The following is a 26,836-nucleotide window of genomic DNA, read 5'->3' on the forward strand; positions in this document are numbered from 1 at the left end:
AGTCATGGCTGAAAAGGGGTATTAGGGATAGATTCTAGGAGTTTCTGAAAGGAAAGGGAACATAACAGCTTTTTCATTGGGACTCTTTTGTGGGCCGCAGTGAAATACATGGGAAAATCTCATTGACTATGAAAATGAAAGTTGGGTTACAGTTAGGGCTAGGTTAGGGTTAGGATTAGATCATTTTGCAGTCATGGATGAAACAATGTGTTAGGGCTAGATTCTAAGAAGTTCTCAAAGGAAAGAGAACATAACAACTTTTCATTCAGACTCTTTTGTGGGCCGCAGGGAAATACATTGGAAATTCCCATTAAAATGAAAATTAGGGTTAGGTTTAGATCCATTTGGAGTCATGGCTGAAAAGGGGGGTTAGGGCTAGATTCTAGGAAGTTCTCAAAGGAAAGAGAACATAACAACTTTTTGTTCAGATTCCTTTGTAGGCCGCAGTGAAATACATGGGAAAATCCCATTGACAGTGAAAATAAGGGTTAGGGTTAGTGCTAGGGTTAGGGTTAGATACATTTGCAGTCAGGGCTGAAAAGAGGGGTTAAGGCTAGATTCTATGAGGTTCTCAAATGAAAGGGAACATAACAGCTTTTTGTTTGGACTCTTTTGTGGGCCACCCAGGCCTAGAACATCCCACCGGAAGTTCATGGATGCAATTTCCATAAGTCCATTCTAGGCTTCGGAGGTCCAGGCCTGAATCCAATAAGATAACCGGTTGTTCAGGTATTTCAATCCCACCACTGCATGTGCTCCTAGCTGTAACGTAGCCTACGTACTGGCCTTGAGCTCCTAGCTATAAGATGGCCAAAAGTATAACTGCCCCTATACCCCCCCAGGGCCTAAACTGCCTAAAGCTTTATAAGAGTATGCTGGTCACCTCTTGAGAGAAGGTGGAGGCTGGAATGGCCTCACTTCCCTTCTCTTTCCCACTGTTATGTGCTCCTAGCCACTTTACTTCGTGACGAGAAGCAAGCTCGCCTGACCAATAACCAGCCAAGACACAGTGAGGGCCTTTTGTTTCATTTATTGCAATAAGCGGGGAGAGAAGCTATCAAAGCTTGGTTCTTTCCAAAGTTTCAACCCAAAATATTCCCTTCTTTATACAGACCTGGCCCGGCTGCCACATCCCTCCTCTTTCCCCATTGGCTGAGGTACTATGAGGTTACACTCTTTCCGACCGCCTTCTACCTATTTCCTGCTATGTACTAAATCATACATCACATGTACATTAATAATGTAAAATATTAGACATATTCAATTGTTGGTTTTGAGTTCTGGGCTCCTTAGGACAATAGATTCTTTCCTGTTTTTCAGTTTAGTTAAGTTTCCCTGGCTAGCCATTTCCTCTTACAGATGTTTTTATAGCTTGTCTTCTTCCTTTCCCACTCTAAGACCCAGCTAATTTTTTGCCTACATATTTATCTTACATCCTGCCTTTATACTATCCTTTCCTGCTTCCCATCCATTATAGTTGCTTCTCCACTCAGTAAATTTCCACTGCAGCAAATTCAATTTTAAATTTCTCTTTCAATATTAAATTTTGAAGACATTTCCTTTATTTCTATCACCACCTATGCTTGTAACTTGAAATGACAAGACAGGAAAGGGGAAGTAAGTAACATTCCCTGAACACTTCCTTCTGAAGGGAACATGCTGCACCTATTTTGGCCAGGAAGGTCAGGATTGTTAATCTTTACCCATAACTAACTAAAGAGAAAGAAATTAACTCTCTCCTGCAAAGATGTAAATGCTCTGGGGATAGGACAACAGCTAACTTTTTTCGAGTCCGTAATGACTTTGACCAGTTGTACTTGTGCTTTTATTTAGTTAGTCAAGAGTTTGAACCTACTATCTGTCCAATTACACCTGGAGCAGGTACTCACGTCAACTCTGAAGTAAATCTTGCTTATGATTATGTATATCTTCTCATTTTACACAGGTAGCTCAGGGGGTTTGCAGGATTAAAATGCGCAACCCACCAGCACCCAAGGATAAGCAATGACCCCCTCACCCGATGCAAATGTCTTTGGAATCAGGTCTTCAAGATCTTGCAAAAAACTACCTGGGTTGGGAATATATGAATTGCTCTGAGTAGGGATGCTTATTTCTGAGCCAAAAGATTATCCTGAGGTGCTAACTCAAACTTACTCATTCACAAACTAAGAGAATAGGAAAATCTAACCCATGTAGTTGTTTTATTATCTAGCCTGGCATGTGAATCCAGTTGAACTAATTCGTTAAGTCACAGATCAGTTAGCCATAGGGAACCATATTTACAAAGGCTTTTAGAGACAATAAGAGAATTTTATAATAGCTTTATAATAATTTATCTGCCTTTGATGTTATTTGTTTTCTACAAGAATTTGGAAACTTTTCTGGAGGACTTTTGAGGTCTGATGCCATGTATTGTTTGTCATATTTTAATGTTTTTGTAATATTTTTGCTTGGTTATTATATGCTATCTATTATTGTGAGCTGCTGAGAGTCTTTTCTAACTGTGGTGGGAAATAAATAAAAACTTTTCCTCTATCTTTTTATTAGATATATTATGTGTTCCCACGATTAATGAGCTACCTCCCAGGCCCTCACAAGAAGGCCCTCGCTGCTGTGGATGTGATTGTCTCCTTTGCAAAGCAGGAAATAGAGAAACACAAGGAATTTCACTCTCTGCATGAGCCGCAGGATTTCATTGATCACTATCTGCTTCAGATGGAGAAGGTACGGGTTTATTGTAGCTCAATACACGAACAAGAAATTATTACATTCCTTGCTATAAGTAAACAGGAGGAGCTACTGATATTGTCTTCATTAGATTTTTCTTCTTTTTTATGCAATTCCTATTCTGACTTTAGCCCCTACTAAATTCAGATTGCTTCTAAATAAATAAGAACTATATCGTACTTCTGCAACCTTAGACTCTTGTTAGATCTGGATGATTCTTTGTGTAGGGAAATAGAAATTTGTGTTTGTCATCCTGTCATGTTTGCCTTCCACCCCTTTCCCCTTTTTCTAAAGAAATTCCATTAAGAAGGAAAAGAATTAACAGGGACTTTGGTTAATTCATACTTAAATGAATACTCTCCCTGAAATATTTGGTAAAGGACAGATACTTTCACCGCCTTGTCTATCAGTAAAAATGTACAACAGTTTGAAACAATATTTTAATGTTTAATGTTCCAACGTTTTCAGACAAAGATTGATTTTTTTAGAAGCAACATTTATCAATTTGAAGTTACTTTGCACTGGGTCACTTTATTTACACTTACATACCATCAGTCTTGAGTGTACTATTAGCCTGATCACCACATTGAAAATATACAGTCTTCTTAATATTGGACTCCATTCTTAAACCATTAAGGCAGGTTTTTCACCTCTCTATGGATAGTTTAAGGATGGTTCATTTTTCACTCTCTATTATTATATCATCAGTATATAATAGCATCCGTGAGTATTGTAAGTGTAGATTTCTGGTTACAGTGTCTATATTGGGTATAAAGAACAATGTTGATTGGTTGAACCATAATGGATGGAAAAGAAACAGATCATATGGTACTTGATAACAATGTGGTACTTGGCATCAAGAGCATGTGAAGTATTAGTGCCGCTTTATACTGCACTGCTGAGACCACACTTGGAATACTACATCCAGTTTTGGTCGCCACGATGCAAAAAGCTCTTGAGACCCTAGAAAAAGTGCATAAAATTGTAACAAAGATGCTTAGGGAACTGGAAGCTAAAACATAAAGAACAGTTGCAGGAACTGGGTATATTTAGTTTAATGAAGAGAAGGACTGGGGTGACATGAGTTTTTTATTATTATTTATTCACTAAATTTTTATGCTGCCCATCTGCCCTACAAGGTGATAGCAGTCTTTCAGTATTTAAGGGACTGTCACCAAGAAGAGGGGATCAAGAAGCAATGGATAGAAATTTATCAAAGAGAGATCCAATCTAAAACTAGGGAAAATTTCCTGACAATGAGAACAATTAATCAGTGGAGTGGCTTTGCCTTCGGAGGTTATGGGTGTTCTATCACTGGAGGTTTTTAAGAAGAGACTGCATAGCTATTTGTTTGGAATGATATAGGACAGGGGTGTCAAACTGCTGGCCTGCAGGCTGGACACATCATACGGAAGCCGTGCCCACCCCATTGCCGGCAATGGCAAAACTGTCCCGATACATTGCGCAACGTCATGTGACATCGTGAGTTTGACATGTCTGGTATAGAATCTCCTGCTATCAATCAAATGTTTTTTCAAACTCAAGTGACTGCCATATGTATGGTGGTTTGTTCTCAAGTTGCTTCTCCATAAACAGGCAGATAGCGTGTATTATTCAGTTGTACCACAATTCTTCATGATGTTGCATTGATGTGGTGAAAGTTTAATGATGACTCAGAAGAATCTAGCATGCATTCAAAATTCCCATGGTGTTTCATAGTATTCTCAAAAGCTTGCAGTTTGAACAGTCATGTACATCATTTCTGAGCATAACTTTAAATTAGAATGCATGTAGATAATCCTGGCTGTGAATTTTTGTGATTCACTGTAGTAGGTACCCATAATCACTGTTCCACGTGCAAGCATTTACTGAGGTAACCAACCATAAAATAAAAGGAAATGAATTCAAGTTTTTTGAAAGTGAAATCTCCCTTTGATTTGGCTACTTTAAGTTAATGTTTTAGTGTGAACCTATCACTTTAATTGTGACACTTTAATTGATTTTCCTATATAATCACAGGAGTATATTTATTCTAGTGATTTATGGCACAGAGGGAAAAATAATCACAAAAAACCCTGCATAGAATTATTGTAATTTTCATTTTCCATTTTAAACATCAGAGTAGGAATGACCCTAACTCTATGTCAGAATCCAATTATATTTCATCTTTAAATTATCAAATATAGAAACTCCCAATTCTGCCTTCTCTGGATTCTGCCATAAGAGGGAGAGAAGGGGGAGAACAAAGGGGTTTTATGGCCCTCACTTCCTTCTTTACACTTCAAAGAGCTGAATGCTGAATGTGTGTTTATTGTAACCTCGAAGCGTTAACATACCAAAGGAGGGAAGTTGCCTTTCATGTAGTTATCTGAAGTCTCCATCCAGACGGAAGAAAGAAGAAAGGGAGTGGAATTGTGATACTTGAAACTATCACTGGAAGGGGGGTTGATTGGGTGGGACTACTGGGGAACCCCTTAAAACCTTGAATGGGAGAGCTTGGACCCCAAGTCCTGTCTAGCATGCCTGCAACCATTTTCTCTTAATAAAGGATTCCTGTTGGAAGAATTATTCCAAGAGTTCTGTCTTCTTAAGATGCAAAGTGGGGTGGGTCCTTACATTAGACAGGACTTGCAAAATTAATCCACCTGGAAGGGAGACCCTTGCCGGGGGATTTTGCAAAAATTTACCATGTCAGACAATGGAGCAAGAGAGGGGGAAAACTCCCTGGAAAGAGAGCCGCTGACCCAGTTGGAACCTTGCCATATGTTGGGATCCGAGAGGCCAGATTCCTCAGGAGAAGAAGTGGTGGAGACACAGGACCACAAGCCTCGCTGGTCGATGGGCGTTGGAAAGAAAAGTGAGTGGGGAAAGGAATCAAGAAAGGTGACCCTGAGACGGGGGACCAAGCAACCAGAATGGAAGCAGGAGATGGAGAAATCCCTGCACGCAAGTGAAGAGGGAGGAAGCTGGGCACCGTACTCAGACTGGATCCTAGAGAAAGCTATTGACCTGATGAAGAGAACTCTCAGCTTCCTAGGAGAGGAGAATACTGAGCCCTACGGCCGCCCCAGTTCCTGGAGCCGCAAAGGGAGAGACACCGAGGGGGACATGGAACCTGCAACCCCAGGGACATCTACTGATCCAGGAGCCCCCACCCCCTACCGGACCACAGATGGCAATCTGGACGGAAGACACTACCACCCACAACAGAGACACCGATCCATTCCAAGACGTCCACCGTTGGAAGTGAAATTCAAAGGGGAGCCAACACGCTTGGGGTTTTTCCTAACCCAAGTCCTCAGCTACATGGAGGAATATGGGCAGGATATTCCCAGCGACAAAGCCCGCATCCGGATCGTGCAATCTGCCCTGGATGGACCAGCTGCAGATTGGGTAGTGAACTTGCATGACTCCAATGCCCCAGAACTCAGTAACTTCAACCGTTTCATGTCCTCTTTGAGAAGACGATTTGAAGACCCCCTGGCTGATCGCAAAGCCCGTGAAAGAATAACAACGATGAGGCAGGGCAAACGCCCAGTGGCTGAGTATACACAAGAATTCCGAGCCATTGCCAGCAAACTGAATTGGCCAGAAGACATCCTCCTTGGCCGTTTCAAAGACGGACTAAACTATGATCTATATGATGCTTGCCTGCCCCGAGGGGACCCACATCGACTTGAGGAATGGTACGTCTTGGCAGAGGAAGCAGAGATCGACATATTGAAGAGGCACCGCCGAGGAAAACAATGGAGCCGCCCCCCGCCTGAGCTGACACACCAACCGGTGAAATCATCGGATACAGCCAAGAAGCAAATGGGGTGTTTCAAGTGCGGAAGAGAAGGGCATCGAGCTGTAGAATGCCGCTCAAAGGCCCCCCAGCACAACCCAGACAGATCCCCAATCAACAAACCGGAAAGTATTCAGCTAAGCCAAAAGAAACAGCCATGAGAATGATGGAAATTGCAGAAACCCCCACCTCTGCTCACCAAGGGGAAAGAACTCCAGCCTACACCACAGGGCCAGTGGATGCCTCAGATGACAGCTCGGAGGGCGAACCCCTGGTAAGTGGACGCATCACACCCATCTTCAAAACAGTGACTATATTAATCCCCCCCATGCCCGAAGCTGTGAAGGTGAAAGCCTTAATAGACTCTGGCTGCACCCGCTGCCTCATTAGCCCAACACTAGTGGGGAATCTGGGCATCCCATCCAGGAGACTGGAACAACCAATCTCATTTGGCCAGCTAGATGGATCCATAGCAGGGGGGGTGCCAGCTACCCTAGCCACTCTGCCAATACACCTCTCCCTGGGCAACCATGAAGAGGACTTAACGTTTGTGGTGACCCCAGGTATGGAATGCCCAATGATTCTAGGGATGGAATGGTTGAAAAAATGGAACCCCTGGGTAAATTGGAGGACGACAGAAATCAAATTCCCGAAGGGGGACCCTATGGACTTAAAACCCCAAGGGAGGCTACCAGAATCAAGAATAGAAAAAGCATCCATAGGAGAGGAAAAAAGATTAACAGAAATACCAGAGGAATATAGGGACCTTGCTGAAGTCTTCAGTGAGGAGAGGGCGAATGAGCTTCCCCCCCACCGACCCACAGACTGTACCATTGAATTCAAGCCTGGGGCAAAACTCCCGAAGCCCAGATTATACTCCATGAGCCCAAAGGAGAAGGAGGAAATGGAAAGATTTATAAAAAAAAACCTGGAGAGAGGTTTCATTGAACCAGCTAAGCCTAAAGTGGCTGCCCCGGTCCTTTTTAGAGAGAAGAAGGATGGCTCTTTACGTTTATGCGTGGATTATAGGGCCCTGAACACAATCAGTGAAAGCAACCTATACCCGCTGCCCCTCATGAAAGACATGCTGTCACACCTATCGAAAGGGAAAATTTTTTCTAAACTAGACTTAAGGGAAGCTTACTATCGCGTGAGAATCAAGGAAGGGGACGAATGGAAGACTGCATTTAACTGCCCCATGGGGTGCTATCAATTCAAAGTCTTGCCATTTGGATTACAAGGGGGCCCTGCAGTCTTTATGCAATTAATCAATGACGTTCTAAGGGAGCACCTGTTTAAGGGGGTCCTTGTTTACTTGGACGACATTCTTATCTTTACCGAAACAAAAGAAGAACACGTCAAACTTGTCAGAGCGGTTTTAAAGAAGCTGCGAGCCGCTCACCTATATGCCAAACTCTCAAAATGCGAATTCCACCAGGAAAGGATAGACTACCTAGGCTATCGCATATCCCCACAGGGCATTGAAATGGACCCAGAGAAGGTCAGAGCAGTATTAGAATGGGCACCACCCCGCACAAGAAAGCAACTACAAAGTTTCCTGGGCTTTGCAAATTTTTACCGCCAATTCATCCCCTCATTTGCACAGATAGCCTTGCCCCTCACCAACTTACTAAAAACGAAGGGAACATCCTCAGTAAAACCTAGCCAGCCACTAACATGGACAATGGAGTGCCAAGCAGCGTTTGAGAGACTAAAGAGACTTTTTTCTGCCGAACCAGTACTAAGGCACCCAGACATGGACAAACCCTTCATAATACAGGCAGATGCAAGTGATGTGGCAGTGGGGGCTGTGCTATTACAAGAAAATGATGATGCAGTATTGCAACCCTGTGCATATACATCCAAGAAACTCACGGAAACAGAACAGCGCTGGCCCGTATGGGAGAAGGAGGCTTATGGGATACGTTGGGCATTACTCACATGGCGACAGTTCCTGGAAGGCAACAAAATCCCCTTCCAGGTGTGGACTGATCACAAAAATTTGGAAGCCCTGAAAACTTCCAGGAAACTCAATCCCAAACAAGCCCGCTGGTCCCAGCATTTTCACCAATTCCAATTTAAGCTCAAACATTTACCAGGAAGAAAGAACTTCCTGGCAGATGCACTATCTCGCATGCCCCAATATAACAGCGCACGAACCACAGACTCTAGACCAATAATGGCAGAGTCACAACTGGCAGCACCAGTAACCACAAGAACCCAAGCCAAATTAAAACCACAACTGGACAGCCAAACTGGAATTGAATTCAGAAAAAGTTTGGAAACAGATGATTGGTTCCAGAAAAACAAAAATGTGTGCACAATGAAAGACGGGTTGCCTTGGATAGGGGAAAAGTTATATATACCAACAACTCAAAGAGTAACTTTCATGCACCTTTGCCATGACACAAAATCAGCAGGGCATTTTGGATTTGTAAAAACTTTACATTTAATTAAACGGCAATTTTGGTGGCCATCCATGAAAAAGGACATTGAAAGTTATATAGCCAGTTGTCCAAAATGTGCCACGGCAAAGAGGTTGCAAGGGAAAGTGCCAGGACTATTGCAAACAGTGGCAAGTCCCTCAGCCCCCTGGAGAGAAATAGCCATGGATTTTATAGTGGAATTGCCAGAAAGCAATGGGAATACTGTGGTCTGGACGGTCACGGACTTGTTTTCCAAACAGGTGCACTTTATCCCTTGCCAAAAGATTCCCACTGCAAAAGCCTTAGCAAAACTTTTCATCCAACACATTTACAGATTGCATGGGGCACCCCAACGCATCATCTCTGACAGGGGGGTGCAATTTACGTCTGCATTTTGGAAGGAATTTTTATCCCTCTTAGGAACCACTCAGGGACTGACATCTAGCCACCACCCTCAAGGAAATGGGGGGGCTGAAAAAATGAACTCAGTACTTAAGCAATATTTAAGATGTTTTCTTAGTTTCCAGCAGACCGAGTGGGCGGACTTACTCCCCTTTGCAGAAGTTGCCTACAATAATGCAGTCCACTCCAGCACAGGTTACACTCCTTTTCAAATAGCCACCGGTCAAAGTTTCAACCCCATGCCAGAATTAACCCCAAACGAACCAACGATCCCCTCGTTGAAAGAATGGATGAAAAATTTACAAAACACCTGGCCAATAGTCAGAAAAGCACTAGATGAAGCTAGGCAGGCTTACAAAACACAAGCCGATAAAAAAAGGGTTGAGCCTACACCATTCATTATAGGAGAGATGGTGTACTTATCTACAAAATACCTAAAGTCCCTACAGCCCTGTAAAAAACTTGGACCAAAATACATAGGACCTTTTCCAATTAAAAGAATCATAAATCCAGTAACAGTAGAATTAGAATTACCCAAAAATCTCAGGCAAATACACCCAATTTTTCATTGCAGCTTGCTGAAAAGAGAGCATCAGTCACCTCTACGGCCAAAAATCCCCCCCCACCACCTCCAATCATGGTGGAGGGTGAACAACACTTCGAAATAAAGGAAGTCCTTGACTCTAGGAGATATCATGGAGCAACTCAGTACCTAGTTGCCTGGAAACACCTCCCTCCCTCACAAACTGAGTGGGTCCATAAACATCATGTCAGAGCCCCGAAGCTATTGAAGAAGTTTCACACAGAGTATCCTAACAAGCCTGACTAAATTTTATACTTGTGTTTTCTTTCAGGTGGATCTCTCTTATTGTTAAGAGGGGCCGGATGTCAGAATCCAATTATATTTCATCTTTAAATTATCAAATATAGAAACTCCCAATTCTGCCTTCTCTGGATTCTGCCATAAGAGGGAGAGAAGGGGGAGAACAAAGGGGCTTTATGGCCCTCACTTCCTTCTTTACACTTCAAAGAGCTGAATGCTGAATGTGTGTTTATTGTAACCTCGAAGCGTTAACATACCAAAGGAGGGAAGTTGCCTTTCATGTAGTTATCTGAAGTCTCCATCCAGACGGAAGAAAGAAGAAAGGGAGTGGAATTGTGATACTTGAAACTATCACTGGAAGGGGGGTTGATTGGGTGGGACTACTGGGGAACCCCTTAAAACCTTGAATGGGAGAGCTTGGACCCCAAGTCCTGTCTAGCATGCCTGCAACCATTTTCTCTTAATAAAGGATTCCTGTTGGAAGAATTATTCCAAGAGTTCTGTCTTCTTAAGATGCAAAGTGGGGTGGGTCCTTACATTCTACCTACAATGAAGACAACCTGGCTCAGTGTATTTTTGATTTTTTTTCTGCTGGAGTAGACACAACCTTTACTACTATGATGTGGGCATTGCTCCTCTTGACAAATCATCCTGACATCCAAGGTGAGAGAAATCTAGGCTGTGGGAACAAGGGCCAGTTTCAGGTTCAAAAACACAGAGGAATTATTTGAAAATATTCTTCATAATATTTTTTCTATGTAGATTCTTGACCCTATAAACAGGAGTAAGCAGGTTTAAAGAAAACCAAGAATGCACATTTATAGAATCTTCTTTGAAACCTCAATAAAACATTATGTCAACTCTACAACAAACTTGGCTGCAGCCATCTTGCTAATTCAAGGTTGCCAAATGAATGGGAGAGGGAGCAGATGATTTCTACTAGTCTAAACAATTCTATGTCCCATGGGAACCAAGGCCATTTTTGTTGGTTAGGCTGGGGGTTGAGTATCTTGGTAGAAAGCCCGCCAAAGTATTCTATTGGGAAACATAGTTGATTGCAGAGCACTGGGGTAGAAAGTTTAACTCTGTAATAGTGTAACTCTTTGGAGGAGATTTCAGACTTGGTTTCACTTTTGAGCATGTTCTTTGAGGAATCTATCAGCCTCGGAGTTCTGATTTATTTGGTCTCGTCTATCAGAACATTGACAGATTGAGTGATTAACTAAAAGTTGAAAATCAGTACAGATCTAAAACATTTAACACACTTTAAATGCAGAAATCTACCAAGGTTTTCAGATTTGTTACTTGTTTCTGGCCTATATTGTGTATACACAACCAAATTCAGTAAGATAATAAACAGGGGGGAATCAAAATGGTGGGCATGAGCAGATGCATGATACAAGGCTCCCTGCTATGGAGATAAGGGATGGGAGCATTGTGGGATGTTCCTTGCCACTTGGAGAACCAAATGAACCCTCCCACCTTCTCCTTAACCCTACCTTCTTCCTACCCTGCTACTTCATCTGCTACTTGACTGGAGGTTGGAGGGACCAAGATAGGTTGGCTGCAGCAAAAGGGTTGAAGGTGTGGTGAAGATGGGAGACCAAAGAAGGTTGGAGCTTGAACGGAGGATTGGCCAAGGATTTGGAACTAGCCAAGGCTTGTGTTTGAGGCCATAGATTGGGTGCAGAAAGAGCAGAGCCAACCTAGTGTCATCATCATCAGTGTTGAGTGATGTGGCCAGGATGATAATGTCAAGAAGTGGAGAGCTGGCCAGTGTGAACTGCAAGGAGTCGCAGATCTAGAGACTGTGGTAGAGAATGTGCTGAAGGCAGATGGCTTGCTGAGGGGTAGTGATGAATGAGCTTGGAGTTGAGTCTGGAGCCAGCTTAGAAGCTCAACAAGCTTCTTGGAGCTGGAAACAAGAACTGGCTCAAAGCCCAGATGCCTTGGCCATAAAATGTGTGGTCTGGATCAGAGACCGAAGAACAGATGCATTGAATTCTGGAGACTGACTAGACTGAAGAAGATTCAGTGGAATATTTGAACTGAAGCAGTAATTTGCATCAATATTCTGAATCTTTTTGGACTGGATCTTTTCATAGCCCAGAAAGCACATTTTTAATCTGCTCTCCTTTGTGACATCCAAAAGGAGGATGAGATTACCTTTAATGCCCTAAAGCTTGTCCTGCATCCTAAAGTTCCACTAAGGATTATAATTCAGAAATCAATAAATGAAACACAATATTGAAAATGAAGATTCCTTTTCCATCATTTTTTTTCTAGAGAAAGTCAAGAAGGAGATTGAAGATGTGTTTGGCATTTCAGGGTCAATTTCCTATCAGGATCGAAAGAAGCTGCCCTACACCAATGCTGTGATTCATGAAATGCAGCGAATATGCCTTGCTAATTGGGGCTCCCAGGCAAAGTACAAAGGATGTGAAGATGAGGGGTTACCACATTCCAAAGGTGAGAAACATGGTCAGGCTACATTCCACTGATCCAACATAAAAGGAAAAGCAGAATATAGATTTGGACAGAAACTCTCTATTCAGGAACTGCCAATGTAGTCAATCGAATGGGCAAGAATAGCAAGCTTTTGCGGGGTAACAATTATGGGTTAAAATCTAAGCACCTTCAATTTTAAAGGTAGAACCTTAAATGTTTTTTATTTATCCTAGAAAGGTGATAAGAGATTAAGGGGTGAATTTAAGTTCGTAATTGAAGTCTTGCCTGACCATGTTTCTTTATCTCCTTGGGGCAACTTGGAGTGATTAAGAAATATGCATCCAGCTCTCTGTTTTAAGGGAGAAAGGAAGCTAATCTGTTGAGCAGCTACTGCTCTCACAAACTGTTCTGGAAATGAACAAATAGGGATCCACTAAGGCAAGCTAAAACCAAATATTTCATGAATATTGTTTGAACTTTTCTGCCTATTTCCCTTATGAATCTGGTCTCTTTAATTATCTCTCTCTCCTTTTTTACAGGGAACCTTTATTATCCCAGACATGCGCTCTGTTCTTCTTGATCCTGAACAATGGGAGAAACCTGAAGAATTCAACCCAAATCACTTTTTAGATAAGGATGGGAAGTTCATTGGACGGGAAGAGTTTCTGCCATTTGGAACAGGTACATCCATGAGCCCAAAGCAGCTTAAAACTTTTAGGAAAGCTAAGGCAGAGTAAGCCAAGACTAGCAACTAATGCTAAAATTAACCAACCCCCCCCCCCCCAAAAAAAACCCCAAACACCTTTTTTCAATGTTTAAAGAAGAAGAAGGAAGTCAAAAAAATGATAGGTCCACTACAGGGAGCAGATGGCAATAAAGTAAGAGGTCGCAGGGAGAGAGCAGAACAGCTTAATTCCTTCTGGGCATCTGTTTTTATGCAAAAGGAAGAAATAGCACAACCTATCAAAAGCAGCTCTGAGGGAGATAGATAGAACTAATAGACAAATCAAAATAGGCAAGGAAATGGTAAGAAAATACCAATCCACCCTAAATGAGTGTCAATCACCTGGACCACATGGTTTGCATCCCAGAGTTCTGAAGGAGTAGGTAGATGTAATCACCAAGCCATTGAATGTAATATTTCAAAGCTCATATACCATAGGGGGAACTACAAAATGACTAGAAAAGAACTGATGTGGTACCAAACTGCAGAAAGGGAAAAAATAGATCCAGGAAATAATAGACCCATCAATACCTGGGAAAATCCTGGAAAAGATAATGAAGTGGAGGGTAGGTGACCACCTAGAAATGAAGATGATTACTAACAACAATAACAACAACCAAGAGCAAAGCCCTTACTATCTACACTTAGCTCACTTTAATGAAGCCCCTCTGGAACTGAACAATTGCTTTCAATAGCCACCCCCTGCAAAAAATATGCAGACATATATAAAAGAACATTTATCAGTAGTTTCTTAAAAAGAGGCATAATCCAGCATTCCTGTTACAGGGAGAAAAATATCCCAGACTTCCCTAAGAAAAAACAAGATGAATATTGGTGATAGGAGAGTCAATCCTTAGGGGAACAGAAACTATAGTCTGCAGACATGGCAGTCAATTTAGGGAGGTATATTGTCTCCCTGGAGCAAAAATCAAAGATGTAATTAAGTACCTTACTAAAATAATCAATCAATCCTACCCCTTTCTTCTCCTACACTTGGGGACCAATGACACAACAACGAATCTGAAAACAATAGCAAGAGATTACGAATAGGGAAGAAAGTTAAAGTTAGGAGCACAAGTGGCATTTTAATCTATACTTCAAAAAAAAAAAAAAAGGCCAACATCCACTGAGGGAGCAAAGGGTTTTAGAAATGAACCACTGGCTTAAAAACTAGCTTCCCAGACCATGGTCTGCATTACCTACATGAAGGGCTACTGGCAAGGAATAGACTACACCTCATAAAAACTGGAAAGAATATATTTGGAAAATGACTGCCTCATCTTATCAAAAGGCATTAAACTAAAATTGAGGGGGGAGGGGTGCCTAATTCCACGCAAAAATTGAGCGGGGGGGGGACCTAATTCCAAGCAAAAACCACTAAATAACCAAATCACATAAGGAGGTAGGGAGTAAAGAAAAAGAAGAAATAAAAAAGAAAAACACAATGAAGTAGAGAGTGATGGAAATCCTAGTTACAAAGTAGGAGATATAAGAAACATACCAAAGACCCAAAAAGGACTTAAATGCCTGAACACTAATGCTCAAAGTTTAGGGAACAAACAGGGTGAATTTGAAGTATTAGTACATGAAGGCAGATAGGATATAGTTGCATTACTGAAATTTTGTGGGATGAAACTCATGACTGGAATATGCTGATGGAAAGATACAAGCTATTCAAAAGAAACAAACCTAACAAAAGAGGAGGTGGAGTTGCATTTTATATATAAATGATCACTACATCTCTACAGAAATATCCAAAATCAAGGATAAAAACCTCCTAGAATCCATATAGATCAATGTAAAAAACTGACATGATAGGAGTATACTACAGGCCACCCAACCAAGTAGAAGAAATTGATAACCTTTTTGCTAACGAATTAACAAATGTATGTAGGAAATATACCACAGTAGTAATGGGAGACTTTAACCACCCTAATATCAACTGGGAGAACAAACTTTGCAGCAAGTGGGAGAACAAACAGATTCCTAACCAACATCTGACAATGTTGTCATTCAAAAAGTAGAGGAAAAGCTATACTGGACCTAATTCTAACTAATAGAGAAGTGATTGAGGGAGTTAAAAGTTGCAGAACCTTGAGTAAGAATGACCATGTCATTTTGGACTTCAATATATACAAACACAAGCAATAGAATATAATCCAACTAGTGACTTAAACTTTAAAAGAAGTGATTTCAAGAAACTCAAAGAGAACCTAAGAAAAATTCCATAGATAAAAATCCTAAAGGGGAAAACAACTCAAGAAACATAGGAAACTCTGAAAAATATGACCATAAAAACCCAGTCCAACACAATACCGCTGAAAAAGAAAAACAAGAAATCCAAGAAGAAACCAGCCTGGTTTCACAAAGATCTCTCTGATAAACTGAAAGACAAAAAGGATAAGTACAAAAAAATGGAATGAGAGACACATAAGTAAGGCAGAATATCAGCAGATAGCCTGTATCTGCAAAGATGAAGTCAGGAAAGCAAAGGCTCAGAACAAGTAAGACTTGCAACAAAAGTCAGAGATAATAAATAATAATAAACAATTGGTCCACTAAAGAGAGAAGATAGAAAGGAAGTAACAAGCAATAGAGAAAGTAGAGCTGCTTATGTAGGGCCCCACATAGAGCTACCTAAGGAACAAACCATCTTGATACCACCATGTTCTCTCAGAGGATCATTTCCGTCTCTCTTCCTGTGACTTGGAGTCATGGCTAGTATAAGAGGTGAACTCCTCAGGAAATGGCACACCTGATTTTCATGAATGTTCCAAATTATTTTGGAACAATTAAGGATTTATATTTGTAAGCATCACCCCAGGGTACTTAACACTTTTCTCGCCTTAAAATTTGATTTGATTTCTTCATCAGAAGTTCTTGAATATTTTGATTTTTAACTATCATTTATTTTTGTTTACCATATATGCCAGCGTATAAGGCGACTTCCGCAAGCGTTAAAATCGTCGCCAAAGTCGGGGGTCGTCTTGTATGCCGAGTCGTCTTATATGCCAGAAATACTGGTAGTTTCCGGCGTATAAGACGACATTCTAGGAATGCGACTCGGCGCCAAAGATGGGGGTCGTCTTATATGCCAGGTCGCCTTATACGCCGGCATAAACGGTATTTATTTTGAAACTGGCTAAACCTCCAAAGTCATTTAGCATCTTCATCAAATATTCCATATCGCTTTTGGCATCTTGTAGAGAAACGCCTAAATCATCAGCAGAAGGCCTCACTTTTTACACAATTTTATACTTGGAATGCTTTCTAAGTCAGAAGGAACTTCCCTGAGAAAAGGGAAGCTCTGGAAATCAATCCTTTTGCTCCCCTGGATGGCTGGAATATGTATCAAGAAATAAGATAATAAATAATAAATAAATGATTAGGGGAGGAATTTATATTTGTTGGTTTAAAAAAGATCAATGGGGTTGTTTTATATATAAAACCCCAACTTAAACCTAAGTTACTTTTATTAGATGAACATGGTAGATTTGTAGTAGTGGAAATTGAACTTAACAGAACAAAAACAATAGTAGTTGGACTTTATGTGCCAAATGATGATAAAAGTAAATTTTTTGAATATCTTATGGACGAATGGCTTAAAAAGCTGATGGAGTTAGCAGAGATGGCTAAATTAACTGCTTTGATAAAAGAAAAAAACACAAGAACTTTTGTTTGCACTTGGAAACTGCTTGTGCTTGAGGTGGGGAAAAAATGAAACTGTGATTTTGGGTTTTACTGATTAGATAGATCTGTTGTTATAGAAATTGCTAGTTTATATTATTATGTAAAAGTAAAAAGTTGAGCACCAAAGGGAATTTGAAGTCAATGCCTTTCTCTCTTCTTTTTTACACTTTTTTCTTCCCTTTTCCCTCCCCTATTTTTCCTATTTTTTACTTTTGTATTTTTGTATTTTATATTATAAACTAATAAAAAGGAAAAAGGGTATGTCCAATTTGTGGCTTGTGCTCTACAAATATACAATTTTTCTTTTCATGAAACCTCCCGTATCTTACTGCTAGGTTTAAGATTAGGTTTTGGGTCTAGTTGCTCAAAATGAGCTCTAGAAAAAGTTCTCCTGAGATGTCTATGGAGATTCTCAGTCATCCAAGTGCTTTTTCGAAAGGCAACTGGGCTTTTTTTGTTTTTTTCTTGAAGATGTAGGAAGCACATCACAATAGTAATGGGGGATTTTAACTACCCTGACATCAACTGGGAGACAAACTGCACCAAGTGGAAGATCAAACAGATTCCTGACAAACCTAGCAGACAATTTTGTCTCCCAAAAAGTAGAGACGGGAACTAGGGGATTAGCCATTTTGGATCTAATTCTCACTAACAGAGATGAAATGATAGAAGGTGTTGAAGCTATAGAAACCTTGGGAGGTAGTGATCATGCAATACTGGAATTCAACATTATGGAAGCACAAGCAATAGAACACAGTCAAACTAGAGTCTTGGACTTTAAGAGAGCTAATTTCAATAAACTTAGAGAGGGCTTGGGAAGGATTCCATGGATGAGAATCCTCAAGGGGAAAACAACTCAAGAAGCTTGGGAAATTTTGAAAAGTGAGAGAATAAAAGCCCAGTCTAGCACAATACCAACAAAGAGGAAAAATAACCACTCTCAAAGAAACCAGCATGGCTGCATAAAGAACTCTCTGATAAATTGAAAGATAAAAAGGAGAAGTATAGAAAGTGGAAAGAGGGGCACATAATTAAGTCAGAATATCAGCAAATAGCCCGAGCCTGCAAAGATGAAATGAGGAAAGCTAAGGCTCATAATGAACTAAGGCTTGTGACCAAAGTCAAAAATAACAAAAAAAAGCTTCTTTCAACATGTGAAAAGCAAGAAAAAAGTGAAGGAAGTTATTGGTTCATTAGTGTGTGAAAATGGCATGTGCTGGACTAGTGTAACTCTGGCCAGAGCATATTTAGCTTAAGAAGGGTGTTAGAGCATTTAGCATTTAAAGGGTTAATGCTGTCTCCTTAAGAGATGGCCTCTGGGTAATTAGTTCAGCTGTTAGTTAGTCCTATATTTTATAGTCAGTAGGAGGAGCTTCAAAGTTTATCACAGGATGTCCATGCTATGTGCCAGTGTATCTAAAAGCCATTGTGTAAGTTCATCTTTGGAGTTTATCTGTCTGAGAAAAACAGGATTAAAGCAGATCTCTTGTTTGGACCAGAACAGTAAAATATTAACGCTAGTAGATTGCACCCTTGCTAAGTAAAAGGATATTGCATGTTTCTCTCTTTGTTAAAAGTAAAAAAAATACTTTAATCTCCATGTATATGGCTGCAAAAGATTTACTCTCTCTTCCAAGAAAGAACTAGCATTTCTGATTAAAGCTGTGCCTTTACGCAAAGCCAAAAATAGAGACTTTAAGTTGAAGCAAACCAAGGAAGGAGGGGGGAGGAGACCAGAGATGTGTGTTTGTTAAAAGGATGTGTTTTCCAACAGAAAGGAAATTTTTAAGCTCAGTGTAAATAGAAGGAATTCACCTTCCCAACCAAAAGACATTGCCTCTTTGCTAAAAGGACAATTCAGAGACGAAGAGGTGTGTAATTAACTCTTCACATGCCTGCTTAACTGGCTGCTTGCTAGCAACATTTACTTGCAAGCCAATATCTCTAGCTACCTGTTTATCGTAAAGAGACCATTAACTCTTTATCTGCCTGACTAAAGCTGTATCTTTACTCAAAGTGAGGGAATATTGTGTTCGCTCTTCCCTAACTTCTAAAAGACGCTATCTTCTTCTGATCTGCCTGACTTGTCATTCCAGTGAAAAGGATTAGCAATCCAGCCTGCTTATAAGCTAAAGAATCAGTTAAGAGAATTCTGTTCCTTTTGTCTGCACATTACTCAGAGCACCCCAAGGGCAATAAAGCAATAAATTACTATGGCAACCAGGAATGCCATTCCTCTTGGAATGCAGAAAGAGAAACAAATGTTGTAAAGCTAGCCTAGTTCTGGAGAAAGAAATAGAAAACCCAGAGATAGAAAGAAAATATCAAAACTGAGTTTCTTTATAAAGAAGAAAAAACAAACTTAAAGTCCCAAAGAATTTACAACTCATTAAAAGAGATAAAGAGCGAAAAGCCTATTCCAAGCATAGTCTAATGCGAGCAGCGCCCTCTGGTAGCAACCTGCAAACAACAAGCCTGCATTATGTTACCTGAAGAAAGTGACTCCTGGTGGCCAATCTGCAAATAAAACCTGAACCAAGCTGTTTATGAAAAAGCTGCCCTGTTGCCCCCCCCCCCTTAGATCAACTTAAAGAGAAACAGAGCTGAAAATTAATCTTTATTACTGCTGCAGAGCTTAACAGCCCAGGAGAAATTTTGACTTCATACAAGCAGATCCTTAAAAATTCCAGAACAGCTTCGTGGTTCTAAGAAGAGAAAAATTTAGCTGACCCTTTGTTTTCAAGTGAAGTTTAGAAGAAGCGCACCCTGGTGGCTGATCTGCAAATAACAGGCTTGCATTTACCTACTGCAAAACAGTGCACCCTGGTGACCGATCTGCAAACAACAGATTTGTCAAAAATAGATCATGCCAGAAAAATCTTATTGCATTCTTTGACCAAGTGACAAAATTAGTGGATCAGAGGAATATTGTGGACATAATTTACTTGGACTTCAGTAAGGCATTTGATAAAGTAGATCACAACCTACTACTTGATAAGATAGATAATGTGGGGTAGACAGCATCACTACCAGATGGGTCCGTAGCTGGCTGACCGGCTATACTCAGCATGTGGTCCTCAATGGAACCACATCTACATGGAGGGAAGTGTGTAGTGGGGTGGCCCAGGGCTCTGTTCTAGGTCCAGTGCTCTTCAACATCTTTATCAACGATTTGGATGAGGGGTTAGATGGGGAACTCATCAAATTTGCAGACGACACCGAGCTGGCAGGAATAGCCAACACTCCAGAAGACAGGCTTAAGATACCAAAGGATATGGACAGACTTGAACACTGGGCACTATCTAACAAAATGAAATTCAATGGTGAAAAAAGCAAGGTTCTACATTTAGGCAAGAAAAACCAAATGCACAGGTATAGTATAGGGGGTACCTTGCTCAATAGTAGTAACTGTGAGAGGGACCTCGGAGTCCTAGTGGACAATCATTTAAATATGTGCTGCAGCTGCCAAAAAAGCCAACACAGTGCTAGGCTGCATTAACAGAGGCATAGAATCAAGATCACATGAAGTGTTAATATCACTTTACAATGCCTTAGTAAAGCCACACTTGGAATACTGCATCCAGTTTTGGTCACCACAATGTAAAAAAGATGTTGAGACTCTAGAAAGAGTACAGAGAAGAGCAACAAAGATGATCAGGGGACTGGAGGCTAAAACATATAAATAACGGTTGCTGGAATGGGGTATGTCTAGTTTAATGAAGATAGCAGTGTTCCAATATCTCAGGGGCTGCCACAAAGAAGAGGGAGTCAAGCTATTTTCCAAGGTGCCTGAAAGCAGGACAAGAAGCAACAGGTGGAAACTAAGCAAGGAGAGAAGCAACCTAGAACTAAGGAGAAACTTCCTGACAGTTAGAACAATTAACCAATGGAACAACCTGCCTCCAGAAACAGTGAATGCTCCAACACTGGAAGTTTTTAAGAAGAGACTGGATGGCCATTTGTCCGAAATGGTATAAGGTTTTCTGCCTGAGTAGGGGGTTGGAATAGATGACCTCCAAGGTCCCTTCCAACTATTATTATTATTATTATTATTATTATTATTATTATTATTATTATTATTATTATTATTACTATTATTATGTTTCACTTCTCATCCAAGAAGCTTCTTCAGTTCTGACTGAATGGTGTAGAATGGAAGGATTTATATTCCTTGCAGTCATCTGGTTGTTAGCACTCTCTCTGAGACTCATCAAGGCCACTTGGAGATTTATCTATGTCCTTGGGTCACCTGAACAGTGTATGTTGACGTGGAACCTACTTGGAACTGCTGAAAGAACTGTGTTGTAAACAGGAGGTACCTAATTAAACCTGAACAGTCCTCTCTCAACAGAGGGGTAGGGCTATGACATCACTTATCTTCCCCTTTTTATCTTCTCTTTCCCTCATTCCACCCCTTTCCTCCGAATTTCCAGGCTTTTTTCCTGCATGGGGCACTACTATCTGGCTGCTGGCTAAGTGCTGCTCCCCGGGTGCCTGCATCCACACACCGGTGAAGCACCGCATTTTATGACTGTCCCAAGCAATTCTGCGCTGAGTATCATGGTCCCAGAATGTCCACAGCTACTGGATTAGATAATATCTCCATGACACAGAAGATTCGCCTTTTTATTCAAATAGATTTCATGGACTTATGGGGCAGCATCATTTTAAAATAATCCCAGTGTAATAACATGTTGGGGAAAAAATGGATTACACAGCCTTTGATTTTTTTAAAAAAAGATTATCTTCCTCTGTTATTTGCATAGCCTATGCACATGAAGTAATCTCATTATCCAAATTAGTGTGATAATATCTCATTAACAAAATACTGGAACCAATTAGACGGCGCATTCAAAAACATGTTTCTAGTCTCTTCCCAAACATGAAATATATAAAAGAGGAAAGAGAGCAAAAAGCCATCAAATAAAAGGAGACTGTCAACGCTGCAAATATTGTATATTCTTGCTTTGACAATATGCAGAACTGTCTGGTATTTTGGGGGTTAATACAGAGCAGAAAGGGGTGGGGCCAAAGCCTGGGGAAAGAAAGAGGAAGGAAACCTTTGACCTTCACGCTAATTGGATACTGTGATATATGACAACTAATTTAGGGAGGGAACATGCTGATAATTTAATTGCTCAGAGGAAGAGAACTTAGATCTTAACATAAAAGTCTCCATTATACCTGTGCTGACATTTTGTAACAATAAATTATTTTTAGGAAAATCAATGCCTGGCAGTTCTTTGAAGTGTTTCATTAGCTGGAACAATAACAGAGACAACCACCTCCAGATCAACTAGAAAGTCTCAAAGATCAAGATCCAGCAAGAGAATGTTGCCAATAGGGATATTTTTGTTTGTTTTGCTGATTGTGTTCTTCTTCAAACAACTCTGGTCCCGAAGACATTTGCCACCCGGTCCTTTGCCTCTACCTCTCATTGGGACCATATTGGCTTATGGATTTTGGCTTCGTGAAGATTATTTCCTTAAGGTATTTCATTCTAAATATGCAAATATGTAATATGCAAAATAATTCTCAATGGTTTTCTTTGTACCATAACTATAAATAAATGTATTAACCTAGTAAAATATTCCTGCATGATAAAGATTTTAATTAATCAAATTCCTCATCACGGCAGAATTTTCAAACCAAGACCTTCTCACCAACATTTCACCGAGCAGGATGTGAAATAATGGGGTTGAATTTTTAGAAGGCAAATTCTAGTTCAATCTTACAAAACAAAAAAACAAAAAACCCACCTTTTAATAATGCAATGAATTCACCAGAGGGAGGGGTGGTTTCCCCTTCACTCTGCTCAAATGAGACATTCCTCTGTTGAAGATAGTTTATGCTGCGTTCCTGCAATGGACAATAGGTGGAACTTGGTAGCCAAAGTGGTTCCCTCTAATTTTGTAATTCTATATTGATTTCAAAAACTTTCTGGAGCTGAGTTATGAAGAGTAATACCTGGTTTAGATAATGTAGCTGTTTGGAGAAGGAAGCAATAACAGGTTTGTCTGTATAGAGACTTCAAACTTGCTTGGTAAATATTGGTGATTTAGTATCATTTTAGCCATTGTCTATCCACTTGCAGGATGAAGGCCACCTTTTGCAATTGACTAATGGCGAATTTGTCAATGCCAGTGGTGTTCAAGTGGTGCTCCAGCTGTTTTGGGATTGCACCCAAGATGCCTATTACTATTGGTACTACCCTTGCTTGCTTTTGCCACAGTCTTTCTATTTCTATTTGTAAGTCTTTGTATTTTGTTATCTTCTCCAGTTCTTTCTCGTCTATTCTGCTGTCTCCAGGCACTGCCACGTCCACTATCCAGACTTTTTCATCTTTCTTATAGACAATTGTTAAGTCCGGGGTATCATGTTGCAGGTGCTTGTCTGTTTGACTTCTGAAGTCCCAGAGTATTTATTATTTATTTATTTATTTATTTTCAATATTTAAATGCCGCCCAATCCCAAAGGACTCAGGGCGGCGTACAAACTTAAAACAATGATAAAAGAATAAAATAAAGCAGTCATACCGCGAGTCCGATCATATCCCGCCCCCCCGGGGACATCAGCCCCAGGCCTGCCAGAACAGGAGGGTTTTAGCGGCCTTCTTAAAGGCCGGCAGGGTGGGAGTAGTTCGAACCTCGGGGGGAAGCTGATTCCACCAGGTCGGAGCCACCAGAGAAAAGGCCCTTCCCCGAGGGCCCACCAGCCGACATTGTCTGGCCGACGGGACCTGAAGGAGGCCCAATCTATGGGACCTCACCGGTCTCTGGGAGCTATGCGGCAGAATGCGGTCCTGTAAGTAACCTGGCCCTATGCCATGAAGGGCTTTAAAGGTGATAACCAACACTTTGAGTTGCGTCCGGAGACCCACAGGAAGCCAGTGCAGCTCGCGGAGGATAGGTAACACGTGGGCGTACCTTGGCGCGCCCACAATCGCTCTCGCGGCTGCGTTCTGAACCAACTGCAGCCTCCGAACGCTCTTCAAGGGTAGCCCCATGTAGAGCACATTACAGTAATCCAGTCTTGAGGTGACAAGGGCATGAGTGACTGTGAGTAAAGCCTCCCGGTCCAAATAAGGCCACAACTGGTGCACTAGGCGAACCTGTGCAAAGGTTCCCCTGGCCACAGCCGATAGATGTTGTTCCAGATTTAGCTGTGAGTCCAGGAGGACACCCAAGTTGCGTGTCTGCACTGAGGGAGGTAAATTTGCCCCCCCCCGGACTAAAGATGGACCATCCAGTTGGCCTTTGGGAGGCAAGACCCAGAGCCACTCGGTCTTGTCAGGGTTGAGTCTAAGCCTGTTCACCCCCATCCAGACCCTCACATCTTCCAGGCACCGGCACATCACGTCGACTGCTTCACTGAAAGGACACGGGGTGGAGATATATAATTGGGTATCATCCGCGTACTGATGATACCTCACTCCGTGTCGCCGAATGATCTCACCCAGAGGTTTCATGTAGATGTTAAAAAGGAGGGGGGACAGGACCGAGCCCTGAGGCACCCCATAATCGAGGCGCCTAGGGGTCGATCTCTGTCCACCCGCCAACACCGACTGCGACCTGTCAGAGAGGTAGGAGGAGAACCACCGCAATACGGTGCCGCCCACCCCCACCTCTCCGAGACGACGCAGAAGGATACCATGGTCGATGGTATCGAAAGCTGCTGAGAGGTCAAGAAGCACCAGGATAGAGGAATGACCCCTATCCCGGGCTCGCCAGAGGTCATCGGTCAGTGCGACCAAAGCAGTCTCAGTGCTGTAGCCAGGCCTGAAACCAGACTGAAAAGGGTCCAGATAATTGGTTCATCCAAGGATCGCAAGAGTTGAGATGCCACCACCTTCTCTACAACCTTCCCCACAAAGGGGAGGTTGGAGACGGGATGAAATTTCTTCAAAACAACTGGGTCCAGGGAAGTCTTCTTGAGGAGGGGCCTCACCACCGCTTCCTTTAAAGGTTGCGGGAAAGACCCCTCCATCAAGGAAGCATTGATTATCACCTGGAGCCAGCCTCGTGTCACCTCCCTACTGGCCGAAACCAGCCAGGAGGGGCACGGGTCCAATAAACAGGTGGCGGCATTCATTGCCCTCACGGCCTTGTCCACTTCATCAGGGGTCACAGGCTCAAACTCGCTCCAGATAATATGACTAAGACCAGCCCCTGGCAACTCGGCTGGCACTGCCCAGTCAGAGTCCAGGTCCCTCTGAATCTGAGCGATTTTGTCCGAATGAAACTGAACAAACTCCTCAGCTCTCCCCTGCAAGGGTTCCTCCGCCTCCTCCACTTTAAGAAGGGAGTGGGTCACCCTAAACAAGGGTCACCCTAAACAAGGCGGCCGGGCGAGATTCTGCGGACGCAATAAGTGCGGAAAAGTGAACACGCTTTGCCGCTCTTATCGCCACTAAATAAGTCGTTTAATTTTATCATTTTCTATGACTTTCTCTATTTTTTAAACAAATTTTATTGGTTTTCCAGTTTTACATTAAGTATTCAGAAAGCAGCGTGGTGGCTGGGTAATCAGTGGCTCAATAACAAAATCTTTAGTGCGTATCTCAGGTTACATTATCAGAAATTCCTTCTCTAGTTCCCTTAACATTTGCTATATCACATTTAGGCTAGTAGATTTCTAATTATAACAAACGTAGTTAAAACATTTATCAATATATTTTTTGCTTATACATATCCATGTCCTGTTTTGAGTTTTACCTAATTTTTAATTACAATATTCCAATTTAACCTTTAATATTCATAGTGTTTGAGTTTTGGTTAATCCAAATTTCCTTTATTTCACTACATAAAAGTCATCATATCTAGAATATGCATATTACTTACTTAAATATATTCTTATCTTATTTCATAAACATTTTCTATTTCTCATTCTAATACATCATCACTTACTAATAGAGTGTTCTTTATTGTCTCAAGTCCATCATCTATATTATCTGGGCTAAACAATAGTTCGAAGCTAATTCCTAATCATTAGTTTTTATTTCCCTTATAAGTCTAAATCCTAAATGTTAAGCCAGTTAATCCCTTATTTTTTATCATTTAACAACAATATTTAAATCCAATAATCATATTTCCCTTCATCTAAAAATCTCCCTTTAGCCCATTAGTTAAGACTTTAGGATCCTCTATCATGAATCAAAAGATCCCATTTTTTAAAAAAAAAATCTAACTCTGGCTTTCTTTTTGTGCCAGCCAGGCTTCCATACCAATGCCTTTAAATCATCAGATAAATCTGCCTTCATTCTTGTACATATTACTCGAACCAAGGGAGACCATCTAGTTATCAGTTTTCCAGAAAGGCTGGCCCATTCATAGTCGTTAGATTGTTGTCCTGGTGGCTCCTTCAATTCGGTTTGGTCTTCTTGTTCCTTAGGTTTCTTCTGGTTTAGGTAGAGAGTCATGTCCAGTTTATGGTTGTTATTTGATTATCTAGGTTTTCAATATGCTGTATTTGTTGGTCTTTAACACCTCCGTGTTGGTGTTGCTTTGTTCCACTTCTGCAGCACTGGCTGCCCTCCTACACAAACACAAACGAAACCTGTGCAGCTATCTTTTCATCCCTATTTGTGTCCATGATGTTACTATTACACGAGCGTCATGGTCCCAGGATGTCCACAGCTAGCCTTTGTTGATCCCGAGCCCCCTGGGGCATCCCAATCTGTCCACTACCCAGCTCTCTACTGCTAAGCAATGGTCAGCTGGCCAGCCCACCTGGCAATTGGCGCTGAGCACTGTTGGCCAAGCCCCTGATTGGGCCTCTACCCAGCTGATCAGCACTGAGTGTGGATCCAC

The 26,836-nt window shown here is 41.4% G+C and overlaps 1 protein-coding gene across 1 annotated transcript in view; it reads left to right on the forward strand.

Annotated features, from left to right (window-relative positions):
* The first annotated feature begins 22,149 nt into the window (after positions 1-22,149).
* Positions 22,150-26,836, forward strand: part of LOC120306753 (cytochrome P450 2J2-like) — a 47,040-nt gene continuing 42,353 nt past the window's right edge. The window contains exon 1 of the mRNA XM_039340537.1: positions 22,150-22,517. Within this exon, the coding sequence (XP_039196471.1) occupies positions 22,359-22,517 (159 nt within the window). The 5' untranslated portion in view covers positions 22,150-22,358. The remainder of the gene's footprint in view (positions 22,518-26,836) is intronic.

The sequence above is a fragment of the Crotalus tigris genome, unplaced genomic scaffold, assembly GCF_016545835.1.
Source record: "Crotalus tigris isolate CLP2741 ecotype Arizona unplaced genomic scaffold, ASM1654583v1 scf7180000017752.986373038:1224578, whole genome shotgun sequence".
NCBI classification, from domain to species: domain Eukaryota; kingdom Metazoa; phylum Chordata; class Lepidosauria; order Squamata; family Viperidae; genus Crotalus; species Crotalus tigris.